The 13942-nt window shown below is 37.5% G+C and overlaps 1 protein-coding gene across 2 annotated transcripts in view; it reads left to right on the top strand.

The window, feature by feature from the left end:
- The window catches only part of HIF1A (hypoxia inducible factor 1 subunit alpha), a 34875-nt gene extending 21296 nt beyond the window's left edge, over positions 1–13579 (top strand). For both annotated transcript variants that reach the window (XM_076345637.1, XM_076345638.1), the window contains exons 7-15: positions 1188–1294; positions 1478–1625; positions 2590–2810; positions 2996–3276; positions 3806–3928; positions 4156–4550; positions 5404–5512; positions 8314–8440; positions 8603–13579. In XM_076345637.1, the coding sequence (XP_076201752.1) occupies positions 1188–1294; positions 1478–1625; positions 2590–2810; positions 2996–3276; positions 3806–3928; positions 4156–4550; positions 5404–5512; positions 8314–8440; positions 8603–8754 (1663 nt within the window). In that variant the 3' untranslated portion in view covers positions 8755–13579. The remainder of the gene's footprint in view (positions 1–1187; positions 1295–1477; positions 1626–2589; positions 2811–2995; positions 3277–3805; positions 3929–4155; positions 4551–5403; positions 5513–8313; positions 8441–8602) is intronic.
- Positions 13580–13942: the final 363 nt, after the last annotated feature.

Genomic DNA, 13942 nt, shown 5'->3' with positions numbered 1-13942 from the left:
TTTGCCTGCAGTTAACTGCCTGTTCAAACTGGTCTTTAATCTAGTGGCAGCAATTAAATTGAAATGAGAAGATACTTCTGGAGACTATAAAAACAGGAAGGGTTTTAGGTTTGTCAAAGATGGTGATGCATTTTGGTGACTGAAAAGGGTGTGTGCGTAACGCTTGTCAGATGCATTTTATTGCTACCACTTCCCCCCTCTCCCTTCCTCAGGAGATCAGTGTCAGCTTTCTCTAGTCAAAAAAAAAAACCCGAAAAGTTCAGCTGTACTTTTAATACAATACATCTGCTGTTGAAAATGAGATTTTTGTGTTCTAGTACGAATCATAGATGTAGTCAAATACATAAGACTGCTCTTACTATCCTCTGGAAACTTAGCTTGACAAATTTGAAAAACAGAAGTGAAGGAAATCATTGGCCCGAGGTTTTTTTGTTGTTTGGGGTTTTTTTGTTGGTTGGTTGGGTTTTTTTGTGTTTTTAATTGGGTATTGTTTGTTACTGCCTGTTTCCTTTTCTTTATAACAAAAACAGATGTCTAGTTAGTTGCTGTAGTTAGGTGCAAAGAGATGTTAGTGCAGGTTATTTTCTGTCCTCTGCAGTAACTTTACCTTTCTGGGACTGATGGTGTCACGGAAAAGGTACTTATTTGGTCACATTCTGCATGTAGAATAGGGCAAAATAAATGTGTTCCCCTGGTTAGCACTGCCCTCTGGGGGCTGAAGAAAATAATTTTCTTTAGAAGCTGGCAGTGGTTGACAGTGGGAAGAATAAATCTGATTCCTGATTTCTTATAGTTGCAGATGTAAAACGGTTGAATCATGTCTTTTATTTTATTAAATCCTCATATTTGTGTAAGCTGGATATGCTAGTCCATAAGTAGCTGGTCTATCTTTAAGCAAAAAAAAAAAAAGTCTAGAAAGCAGGGATTTACTTAATCCTGTCCATCACAGGACATTCATTACTTCAATGAGAAGTAAAATCCTATGCCTGCTGAAATTTCTCTTTTAAAGAAGCATAAAACCCAGCAATTTATTTCAAAATGAAAGCTCCCAGTAAACCAAAATTGCTGCTAATGAGTATGGAAGTGACTCTTAGGATTTTCCTAGATGTGCAGGCATCCAAATGCTCTAGTATTTGTGCTATTCCATGTCTGCTTTTGCTTAGCAATTTTTTCCCCTTGTTTTAAAGAATTACAGAGTTGATGGGGTATGAGCCAGAGGAACTCCTGGGTCGCTCAATCTATGAGTACTATCATGCGCTGGATTCCGATCATCTGACCAAAACACACCACGATAGTAAGTGAAAAGATGTATTTAAAGCCTTCCAACTACAAGAGATGAGATACAGCACCGGGGGAAAGCAGCAGCAGAACGAGGGCTTTCTTTTAATTGCAGATATGAATCTGCAGTGAATACTTATCTTAAACGGTTTTGGTTTTTTCTGCCTGTAATTAAAGCTGGTGTCCTTTCTGCTTTTAGTGTTCACAAAAGGGCAGGTGACGACAGGACAGTACAGAATGCTTGCTAAACAAGGTGGCTATGTCTGGGTTGAAACTCAAGCAACCGTTATATACAACACTAAGAATTCTCAGCCACAGTGCATAGTGTGCGTAAACTATGTGTTGAGGTAAGTTGGGTGGACGTCGCTATTCCTTGTCATCATTTTTATTGAAGATGAAGTCAGATACTGATGGCACTACATCTTTTTTTTTTTTTCTCCCAACTGAGAATGTGATCCCCTGTTGAATACATTACGATGTTATATTTTTCCTACCGGTGAAATTTTTGCTTAGAATACTGCCAGTCCTAGGATTAGGAATAGTATTTGAAAACAAAACACTTTTTTGATCTAGTGATGTCAGTGGGAAGATCTCGTGCGGGCAAATGAGTATAGGGCCAGCCTCTTCTGGACTGTCGTGATGGAAGCATTTGAGAATTTGTGTGCAGTCTAGACAACTCTCTAATCTTTGTCCGCAGTCTGGAGCAGTTAATTTCACTAATAACTTTTAGTCATGGAGTCAGAGCAGCAGTAATGGTGTCTTTCTTAATCCCATTTATCTTTTTCTTCCTTAGAATTCCTCTTTTGATTGAAAGCTTCAACTGAAGGCAGACTTGTTGACTGTTTTTCTGCAACTGTATAATAGTCCTAAATTAGTTTTTCAAAACTTTAGCGAATGTACCAGTATCAATCTATCAACATATTGTACATTCATTTAAAACAAAGAAGCGTGTTTTAGGAAATATCTTTTTTTTTCTTACTTTCTCAATGCTTTCAGAAAAGCATGTTTGTTTTTGTTACTTTTTTTGATGACACCACAGTTAGTGCTTGCTTTGTCTATTACATTTGAGGAAAGAATGAGTAAGAAAAAAAGAATTCTTAAAGCTCCTATCCTGGTAATTTTGTGGTGTGGTGTGTGTGTGGTGGTTTTGTTTGGATTTTTTGGGGGGGGAGGGGGTGGTTTTTTGTGGTGTGTGGGGTGGTTTTTGTTTGGTTTTGGTGGTTTTTTTTTTTTTAAACTTACAAAACTGTTAAGCTTGAATTTATTCCTTTTAGCTGTTCTTTAACAGTCATCTTCTTCTCTGTCTGACAGTGGAATTGTTCAGAAGGACTTGATATTTTCCCTTGGACAAACTGAGTGTATGCTGAAACCAGTGGAGTCTCCTGATATGAAAATGACCAAAATATTCAGCAAAGATGACCTGGATGATACCAACAGCCTTTTTGAAAAACTTAAACAGGAGCCAGATGCTTTAACTGTGCTGGCCCCAGCTGCTGGAGACACAATTATCTCTCTAGATTTCAGCAGTAATGGTGGGTGTGTGTTTAAATTGGAGAGCATGCTAATTAGCACAGTTAGTATTTTACAGTAAATTTTGAAAAATAACCTCCCAGTATCACTTGCCTAGTGGTATTTCAGCCGCTGTTGAAATTTAATGAGGTCCGTAGACACGCTCAGTATTGTTACTTAGGTTGATGGTTTCTTTTAATTTTTATAGAGTCTGATGAACAACAATGTGATGAAGTTCCTTTGTATAACGATGTAATGCTCCCCTCATCCAGTGAGAAATTGCAGAATATAAATATGGCAATGTCCCCACTACCTGCCTCTGAAACTACAAAGCCACTTCGTAGCAATGCTGATCCTGCACTCAATAGAGAAGTTGTATCAAAGCTGGAGCCAAACACAGAGCCACTCGAACTTTCTTTTACCATGCCTCAGGTGCAAGAGCAACCAACCAGCCCTTCTGACGCAAGTACCAGCCAAAGTTCACCCGAGGTTAGTACGTAATTTGGGTACACTGTCATTAAAACGTATGTGCTGCCGGGCCTTGTAGAGCAAATCTGGTTAAGGATGCAGCAAGACAGGAATTGAAAATTATTTCTAAGTTGTGACTTAGTTAAGCTCATGCCATGATCTGAGGAAAAAAGACAAATTTTCATACTAAGAATCATCTTTTCGTTAAAGTGAGTCTTGCAAACGCATGCAATACCACCTGATAGAAATACAAAGAGCTTGGGATCGGTCTTTCTAGAAAAGAATGGTTCGGAGACAACTTCTGTAAACAGCAAATTAGTTGCAGTAAATTACTCTAGAGGCTACGTCCAGGTTCCACCTAATTGCGTGCTTCCCAAGTGGGTTAAATCTGAACATATACTGATAAATGTGTCTTCCTTTCCCATTTTAATTTTGTGCAACTCTAGCTTGGAATTAGGTTTTATGTTAGAACATTTTTCAGAGAATCTGTAGATACAATGCAAAATTATGTAATGACAAACTTAAAACTGCGCTCAAAATGTTTTCACAGCCTAGTAGTCCCAACGACTACTGCTTTGATGTGGATAACGATATGGCTAATGAATTCAAACTGGAATTAGTGGAGAAACTCTTTGCGATTGATACAGAAGCAAAAAATCCATTTTCTGCTCAGGTAATGTACATTAACTTAAAATTCTGTATCATCTTAATACTTATTCTCAATGTGCTTCTCTTTGTCTTAGCATGTCTTCAGGAACCTCCTTCCTCTTTTATGTAATATTTTTACTAACATAAACTGGAAAAAAAAAATACTGTAAAGGGAAGAGCCTTAATGAAGCCATGAAGTCATAGCTGAGATGTTCTTACATATTTATAATTTTCACCTCCTGTCTTTTCCAGGAAACTGATTTAGATTTGGAGATGTTGGCTCCTTACATCCCAATGGATGATGACTTCCAGCTGCGATCCTTTGATCAGCTATCTCCGCTGGAAAGCAGTTCTTCCGGCTCTCAAAATGCAGCCACCATTACCATATTTCAGCAGACTCAGACACCATCAAGTACTGCTGATGAAATAAAACCAGTGACGGAACGTGTGGATGACGTAAAGACACTAATTGTTCCTTCATCTCCTGTCCACATAATCAGTGAAACAAGTAGTGCCCCAGCATCACCTTACAGTGGGAACAGGAGTCGAACTGCGTCTCCAATCAGAGCAGGAAAAGGAACATTGGATCAGACGGAAAAATCTTGTCCAGGAGCACCCAGTTTGCTAACAGTCACTCTGAATAAAAGGTATTTTAAAAGCGAAGCTTAAGCCCTACTATCTGTTGAAGCAATTAGATATAATACACTTGTAAATACTGCCAACTGTTGTATGTTGTCTTCGGCATTCTACTTCAAAGTAGAAATTGATACGTTTAAATTTGGACACTTCAAGCAAGCTTGGGTTTGGTTTTTTTATATTAGGCTTCCCTAAAGTTAACTTTGCAGTAGCTTTTACATAAACGTCTTGTGTAACAGGCAGCTACTGCGTGCAAACTGTGCTCATGATTTTGTTCTGCTCTTGTATCTGACGTGCAGCCTTTTTAAAAAACGCAGTAGGTAATTTACAAGTAGTTATACCCACGCAATATTTCTGGTGCTTTTCTTGTCCACTTCGTTACGAGGTAAGAGGCGACTACAGTCTGTGTGCTACATTTATTGCTTTTAAAATGAGCTGTATTTCATACTGATGGACTGTGGCGTATGTAGTACATATTTATCATGGTAGAAAACTCTACAAAGTCAAACATCAGACTTTTGAAACATAGAAGCTTTATCTGTACATAGAAATATTCAGAACAGACTTTTCCTCACCCTTCCCTCCCTTCTTTCTGTTGGAAGTGAATTGCTGAACTTTTATGCTTTTTTTTTTTCTGCAAAGACTTTAAAATTTTGGTTAAAACCCATTCTGAGCTTCACAGCAAGATTAAAAGCTAACATTTGCTATGCTCATAGACAATGATTGTTGAAATGAGTCGATTATGAACGAAAAGTAGTATAGTTCATAAATTTAGTTCTGTGATATTGTATATAAGTGTCCACAAAAGAAGAATGGCTTGAGGATAGTAGAAACGTCTTAACAGCCTGAATCAATTTTTCTTAGATCTACTGCAATGGATGAAGAACTAAATCCAAAGATGCTAGCTTTGCATAATGCTCAGAGAAAACGAAAAATGGAACATGATGGTTCACTTTTTCAGGCAGTTGGAATTGTGAGTTGTGTTTTACCATTTTAAAATATTCACTTTTAACCTTGCAATTTCTGAAATGAGGCATCAGTGCAGACTCCTGAGTTTAGCTGTTGGTATGCAGTGGAATCTTGGGATCAGAGATAATTGTTCGATAGTGAAATTTCCCGCGTATATGCAGATACTCTGATTTTAGTTCTCTTTCACTGTTGGCTGTTTCAAAAGTGCCCTCTATACCCAAGCACATTTCTTGATTAGGTAGAAGATACTCTTTTGTGAACATATATGTTCTTCAGTAGAATATGCATAAATGTAAGACATCACATTTAAATTTATAATTGCCATATTTATTTCACTTTTGAATTCAAACTCAGTTTTTGTATTTGTCAATACTGGAGATAGTGTTCTTATGCTTCTTTCTATGCCTTCATTTTTCCATCGAGTCTGAGATTCCTTTATTTGATCAGATAACAAGACCATCTGAACCATAAGGGAATAGAATTCATGTAACCTAGCAAATGTGTATTACTACCACTTCCATTTCATGCATGCTCTCTCTAGTATTAGTGTGTGCAACTGTGCGTAGCTCATCATCATCTGTCCTAGCTATTCAAAAGAAACTTTTTAGGTATTCTTAGATTTGTGTCACTTAATTGGGGCTATCCAGTTTGTTATTTTCTGCAAGGGCATTTTGTCTCCATAACCTTTGTCTCTTACTGTCAGTTGTTAGTATTTTGAAATCTTGAGCTTTGCCGTTACATACTGCTATCTCTCTTCTTGCCTTCATTGCAAGTTCCCCCTTCTCTTAAGTTTTGCACAATTAATTCTTAGTTCCTCTACTGCGATGTAGCCTGTGAGATTCTTTGTTTCTCTAGTGGTCCATCTCCTAGGTATAGTCATCCATCACGTCTTACAGTGCGGGATTATTTTTCTGCTGAACTATGAATTATTCCTGTATTAGCATTCTGGTTTGGGCACGTGACAAATCACTGTATATTGTCTTTATCATCGCTCTCCTCTAGAAGAGCTGAGAAAGCTTTTATATGTCCATTTTTTTTTTCTGAGGCAAGCAGACTTTATTTAAAAAAAAAAAAATCGCACTTACGCCGTTTTCATTTGCTAAATGCTTTGCACTTTCATGCATGTTGTTCTTTTGCTTCCAGTAGCCCTGTAAGAATTCACAGCTCTGCAAGAAATTTTATTGCCTTCCATTGCCTTTCTCATGCGATGGTGCTACAGCTGTCAAATAGTGTTGCTGATAAATGTTCAGAATAGCATGGGATGTCATTAAATACACAGAACACAAGCAGTTCTGTATTAACTGCTGTAACAGTGTTCAGGCTTCTAATGCTTAGTGCCTTTTTAATGCTTATAGGTTCAAACTTCATCCTCTGCTAAACCTTTTTTTTTTTTTCCTGTATCTGACAAAAGTGTTACAAATATTTTGATGGTTTCTGCCCAGTCAGAAGCTGTTTTCCATGTAGCTGGGTCTTACTGATGTTATTTCAAGCAAGTGCTTTTGTTGTTTGGCTTCTTTCTCCACAATGGATCTCTGAGAGGATGAACCAGGCCTTGCACACACACAGAAGAAAAATGATGTTAAATCCAGGCTTATAATACATGGTGTTCTGGGATTGTGCAAAAACTTGCCACAACTTCTTAGCAGGAAGTCCTTCCTTAAAGAAGCAGGACTTACTTTGCAAAGAGTGAAAATAAGTGAAGACCAAAGTAAAATACTACTTTAGTTTTCTAGAAAACAGGAGAATTGGACAAGGGCAAGATGTGTTACAGTAAGATTATGAAATAACGATCCAAATCATTACATTGAAAAAGATATGAGCTATATCTTAACGTGAAGGGCTGTATTGCATTCACAGTAAAAAAAAAAAATAAACCAGCAGCAATGTAGGTGACTGACCTTACTATGAAATGCAGCTTCTAAGTCCGAGTTGTTTAACTATAGCTTCTATTATACAACTGTCCTCTTGACTTGCATGGATGTTTTATAACCTGAAAACATATGTTCTTTACTATTTCAAGTGTTCAGGATAATGGCAGCATTCTGAAATACCTTTTCCTCTTTTTGTAGCAGTCAGTACTACTAACAAGACAAAACTTTGCAGATTCGACTACTTTTGCTAGCAAACTTGATACTAAGATGGCCTTTTTTCCTTCCATCCCATCTGTTTCAGTGGCAGCTTCTTCTTACTTATCCTAATTATATGGAGCCCTTAAAAGCTTTCTAATCTCTATATCTTCTCTGCTGCTGTCAAAACAATATGCTAAGGAGCCATATCTGCAATAGAGTGGCTTAGGACTGCATTCCCCGCAAGACTTGGGTCAGGTGGCTTGGTGGCAATAACTGGAGTGCAAGCAGAATTTACATCTTAAATGTAGATAGACTCGACCTGCCGAGGTTCCTGTATCTCCTGTCTACACTATTAATTGCAGTGCAGAAAACCATTAGAGACTTCAGTGAAAACCTGATGCTTACTCACACAAGAGCAGTGGTAATTAAATGGGTGTGTATGTGTACATGTACATGCTAATCTTGAGCATGGTAACTGATGATAACCAGGATTTAGTAATTGCTTTCTGTAAGGGAAGTAAGGTCTCGAAATCTGATTCAGTTTTCTTTTAAATAATTTTCAAGGCCAGCGTACTTGGAAATGTATTTCTCCCCAAGTTCTGAATGAAGTCCGCTTTAAATTGTAACAGTGCCTACATTAGTAATTAGTGACAGGAACTGTTAGTTTGGAAGAGGGACATGGAGGGCTAGAAAGATACAGTATTCAATAAAGGAGGTTTATTTTATTTCTTTCTAGGGGTCTTTATTCCAGCAGACAGGTGACCGTGGAGGAAATGCATCACTTGCTTGGAAACGTGTAAAGGGATGCAAAACAAATGGTCATAACGGAGTGGAGCAAAAGACAATCATTCTACTATCAACTGGTTAGTATCTTCTTTTAATGTGCAGAGGGGGGTGGAGGGGCCTGTGTGAAAGAGAACTGAGTGACAAAAGCATCCAAATTTGCCTCCTTTATGAACAATTTTGGAGGAAAGGTTAAGCATGGTGAATAAAGTGCACTTTTTGTCCTTCCCCTCCCTCTTCAGACATAGCGAGTAAACTTCTAGGGCAGTCGATGGATGAAAGTGGACTACCCCAACTCACGAGTTACGATTGCGAAGTAAACGCTCCCATACAAGGCAACAGAAACCTGCTACAGGGTGAAGAACTGCTCAGAGCTCTGGATCAAGTTAACTGAGCTTTCACAATACTTGTTCCTTTCTTGGACACTGGTGAATCATCACCTAAAGCAGTCTATTTATATTTTCTATATCTGATTTTAGAAGCCTGGCTACAGTACTGCACTAATTCAGTTAGTTCAGTTTTGATCCCCTTTCTACTTATTTTGACAGTCTTTTTAATGTGTTCTTTACGTAACAATAACTCAAACTATAGTGCATTTTTATAATTCTTTGGTACATACACTTTTAAGTCCATTACATTTAAAACACACTTGCAATAGCAGCTTTGAAATATGCACCTGATTTTAAAAAAATATTTATTTTTTGGCTGGGGAGTTGGTCACCAAAACTTATCACTAGTAAAATGTCAACACAGGAAAAACTGGCAATACTTCCATCCTGCTCTTCATAGGTAGTTGGAAGACTTGTGCTCTCTTACTCTTTATGTTCAGATAGGTTTTTTATTTTAATAGTTTTTATAAGAAGCAACAATGCTTTGCAGCAGTGCATTGTAGCCACAATCGCACAATATATTTTCTTAAAAAATACCAGCAGTTCCTCATGCAATATATTCTGCATTTATAAAAACTAGTTTTTAAGAAGAATCTTCTTTTGTTTGCCTATGAAATAATGTTTAAACCTGGATTATGTCATTATTTTAGTCACGTTGTAATATAAATTGTTCTTAAATGCTGTCTTATGCTTTTGACTTAAGTGAGTGTGGTTAGTCAAAGGAAAGGCTTTATCTGGAAAGGGCTAGCAGCATTTTGTTTGGATACATTCTCAATTTAGAGAGAGTTTGATGTTCTTAAAGTAGTCACTTTGCCAGCTTAAAAAAAAAAATTCCCTGCCTGTAGTTGTTGAAGTTAATGCTAATATTGTGTATGATCTTAAATCTAAATGTTCAGCTTACCCTGTGTGGTATAGGTGATATTTCAAGCAGATCGTAAAACATCTTGCATTGTTAGCAAAGTTTTATCTAGTACTTCATTGAGTTGCTCAATATTTTGATGTTTTGGTTTTATGCACCTTGTTGCTATTAACATCCATATGTTTTTCATGTAGATTTCAATAACTTGAATATATTTAGAAGCCTTTTTATTTAGAAATATATAGTTGTCACAAACATCTTATTTTCCTATATGTACTGTACAAAACCTTCATTCACTCATTCTTTTGCTCTTTGTGGTTGGATCTAACACTAACTGTATTGTTTTCTTACATCAATAAACTATATGTGGACCAGGCCCCCTTGGGGAGTGTGTTATCTGAGAGAAATGAGATAATTTATATTTTTGTTAGTGGTTATTGTTCATCCGTGTTCCCTTTTTAACTTAGAGTTGATTGGAAATCACTGCTTCCTTATTTTGATTGTAACATCTCCGTGTTAATTATTTGAGCCTATTCAGTACTGAAGTCTCCTAGACAGTGTTGTACTACCGCTCGCCAAAGATGTTAAATTTTTAAATCTGTTATCACACCAGTTAGCAAACTTGAAAGTGAGGAGGCAGCGTATTTGTGTTACTTCAGAGTGGAAAGATTCTTCCTTATGAACAGCTTAAAGGCTTGTCTCTGGAAGCTTTATCAAGGTAATACTGGAAAGCAGGAAAAAGTAAAATTCACAGGGGTGATCAGTTAAAGATGGATTTTTTTTTTATCACAAAACTGCATGATTAAAAAATTAAGCTGGTACTTGATGATAAAGCTTGTTCTACGTTCTTGTGCTGTTGACTCAATAACTTTGACTAGGTGACTTCTCATTTCGCTGTCATAGAACACGATGCTACTGATACAACCTTGTAATGTGTAAATATGGTCAAGATATTCTGTGCATTCTTCAAACTATTTTCAAAAAACTTAATGTAAAGTCAGATGTGGAGTGTCACAATAGTTATTTTGTTTTTATTTTGGAAACTTTGGTTTTGTGGGACTCTTGAGTCTGTTGAAATCAATATAATGGTACATAAGCTTAACCTATTTCCTAAAATTACTGTTACCGTTTCACTGAAATGAGCACTTTTCAAACTGACACAACTGTATTACTTAAACTTAATGGAGACTATTAGCTACCAACTAAAAAAAGAGAAGGCGCTGGTAGCAGAAGATGGTTGCATACTTCCTATGGTTTGAGTAGAAGCTGCACAAAGAGGGGAAAACGCGTAGGCTAGAGTTGAAGCTTCATGCAGAGAACGCTTTGAATATATACGCTTGCTACTGAATATTAAAGACTTTTAATGCAGCCTTTAAGTGTACAAAGTTTATAAAGTTCTCTGGATAAAAGCAGCAGAGCTACTGCATACCTGCTGTGTGAGGTTTCTTGGATAGCATTCTTTCCATGGCCTCCCTCTCTCTCCGTCAGCAGTTAAAAGGTTTAATAGTGAAGTTGCTAAAGGCTTAGGTAAAGCACCAGCTGGTGGGGTCATCCCTCATGCTTAGCTCTGCATGGATTGACGTGATGCTTCTGTGAGAGTGAGGAGAGTCTTGTAGACGTGTGAAAGGTACAAGTGGGTTCTGCCTTTCCTCCTGCCCCGGCAAGCTTTGAGCTGGCCTGGTGGGTTATCCCTTTTCACCTCCCAAGAGAAACTTCATACCTTCCTGCTTGATGGTGTTCTGCCGCACTCTTGACCTTATTTTGGAGGAGCCTGACCTGTTTGAATCTGTCAGTTCCTCTTCGGTGTGCTTTAAGAGGGCAGTGAATTTTCATTCAGAGAAAAATCCATGTTAAAAAGAGGAGGAAAACTTCAGTGACCCACATGATTTATGAGCCTGCTGGAATCATCTCTGGTCTTAATGATAGCAGCTGTGGATTTAAATGAGCCATGTTTCATCTAAGCATCTTCCCAACTATCACTTTTTTATTATACATAATAACAAGGCACAGCATTTTGTTTACTGTCCTGTTAAAAGTGATGGAAACAAGCAATTAATGGAATGAACTGCAGTAGCTGTATTGGTTTACTCGGGGGGGGGGGGGGGGGGGAACGACCCAAATTAAAAAAAAAACCCAAACCTTCTAGAGACACTGAAGAAAGCATGGAAAAGTAACAGTAATTGCTCTGGCCTTGTAAGAGCTTTGCTAAATGCAGATACAAGTTCGCAAAATCTAGAAGTATACCTCTTAGCTGCTTTTTTTGTTTTTTTTTACTTTTTTTTTTTTTTTGCTTAGACTCTAGGAATATGCAGCCTGATTCTAAACCTACTTTGGAGGACAAGCTTCTAGAATACATTAATTTCTAAATGTTTTCTTAGTGATTCTGAATAATTTCTTTGCTGACTTGCTACCTTTTAAAATGTTGAGGCACTCTAATAGAGCATTTATTCTTCACTAGTAGTAAAGAAGAAACTGTAGGTAGATACAGTGTTTCCTTCTGCATATGAAGCAAGCTAGATCATGTGGAAATGGTAAACTGAGGAGAATAACGAAGTTAGCTTCCAGAAGGTTATCGTGACTACAGCAGTAGTCAAGCCATGCCTTCTTCACGGCATAGCACAATTATTATTTTTACATATGGATTCTGATTGATGTTTTTATCAACAACAGTGATGGTTTTGTTAAAAGGTAAAGGAATTTTTAAACTAGTATTTATGATGACATCCTTCATTCCTTTACCTGAAAGTAGTTATAATTAACTACAGCTGTAGCTCCCAAGAAGTCACTTAAGTCTGCTGTCCAGTAACTTGATCTCAAGTGTAATACACTGAGTAGTAAATTAAGGTAGCCTGGAGTCCAAAGTACACCTTTCTAAGATACCTTCCCTCCCATGTAGTGAGATAGGTTTGGACTTTATGTTGATCTTTGAAAACCTTTGGGTGAAATGGAAACAATTTGCTATTAAGTTTCCTTTCCTGTGTGTCTGTGTACACACATTAAACTCTCCCTAATTACTGAATTAAAAATGGCATATTTAGGCCAGAAAGGGCAATGAAAACTTTAAATCATCACCAGTGTTACGTGTAAAGACTTCCAAGCTTATTTTGGATGGATTGATCAGCTCTGCTTCCAATGAAATACAACTGTAGGAATCAAAAAAAGTCTGATGATTATAGGTTAAACTACTGCATATTTAATAGTAATTATTTAAAAAACTGTTTAATTAACAGCTAAACAATGGTAGCTAAAGGCAGAAATGTGGGCTGTTTCACCAGTATCTGTTGGCAAGCTTTCTGTGCCGGTACAGTGCTGAATGAACCCTTTCCTTTGATGAACAGTGCTGTGGCAGTCGTGAGTACCCGACCACGGCGAACCAGGCTATAGCTGGACATGCCCGAGGTCAACCATCTGTTCCCATCCCCGCCGATTAGCTGCTACTGAACAGAACAGGCATCTCACTCAAATGCCACTGCACTTACGCACATTATTCAAACTGTAATTGTCCAGCATGAAAATAAACGTTTCACAGGCCAGGAGTACTTTGTAGGAAGATCATTTCCATAGGAATTTGTGTCAGTTGGGTATCCAGCTTTCATTAAAAACACCATTAGCAATTAGGCACTTGACTCCCTGGAAAGCTCTGTTCTGGAGAACTGTGATTTTTGATCCAAATTCTAGAAATGAGTTGTCATTTTCCTTCTGCTTCCCTGTTTACCTTGAGCAAGGCTTGCCAAGTTACCAAAAAAGTTAAAGAGTTTGCAACTCGATTTATACAGTATGGTAGATTTTGTGAATAATAGCAGTATTCTCTCATGAAGAAGTGGTATATTTTAATGGAATTCTTTTTTGGAACCAAGTACAACGTATTGCAATTGATATTTCTCTTGAAACATTTTGACATACTTGTGACTGTATTTCTTTTTGATTGTGTAACAGTATAAAGTTCAATAAAAGAGAGGGTTTGTTTCTAATTCGTGACATTTGTGATCTTCCTGTTCATCCGTTATCCCTGTTCTAAAAGATGGAGATGGCAAAACCACATTTTAAAGTGAACCTAAATAATCACTGTGCAGCATAACTAAAACTCCTTGCACGTTTGAGGTCTGACTTACCTACTACTGAAGTCAGAAACTTTGACGCTAAGCATACATGTGGTCTATTTTCCAAAAGCGTTTATAAATTCTGTCTTGCCCTTACAGCTGAATCCTGTTCACCTTGGACACAATGGTTATCCCACCTGAATTAAGCAGACCTCATGCATGAATGAAAGAGGTTAAGCACATACAGTTTAACAAATGGGACATTAGGGACTGTGTAGGCTTTCCTGTGGGAAG

This window comes from Aptenodytes patagonicus, chromosome 7 (genome assembly GCF_965638725.1).
Source record: "Aptenodytes patagonicus chromosome 7, bAptPat1.pri.cur, whole genome shotgun sequence".
Lineage (NCBI taxonomy): Eukaryota > Metazoa > Chordata > Aves > Sphenisciformes > Spheniscidae > Aptenodytes > Aptenodytes patagonicus.
The sequence above is the reverse complement of the archived record's forward strand: the minus strand, read 5'-3'. Positions and strand labels throughout refer to the sequence as shown.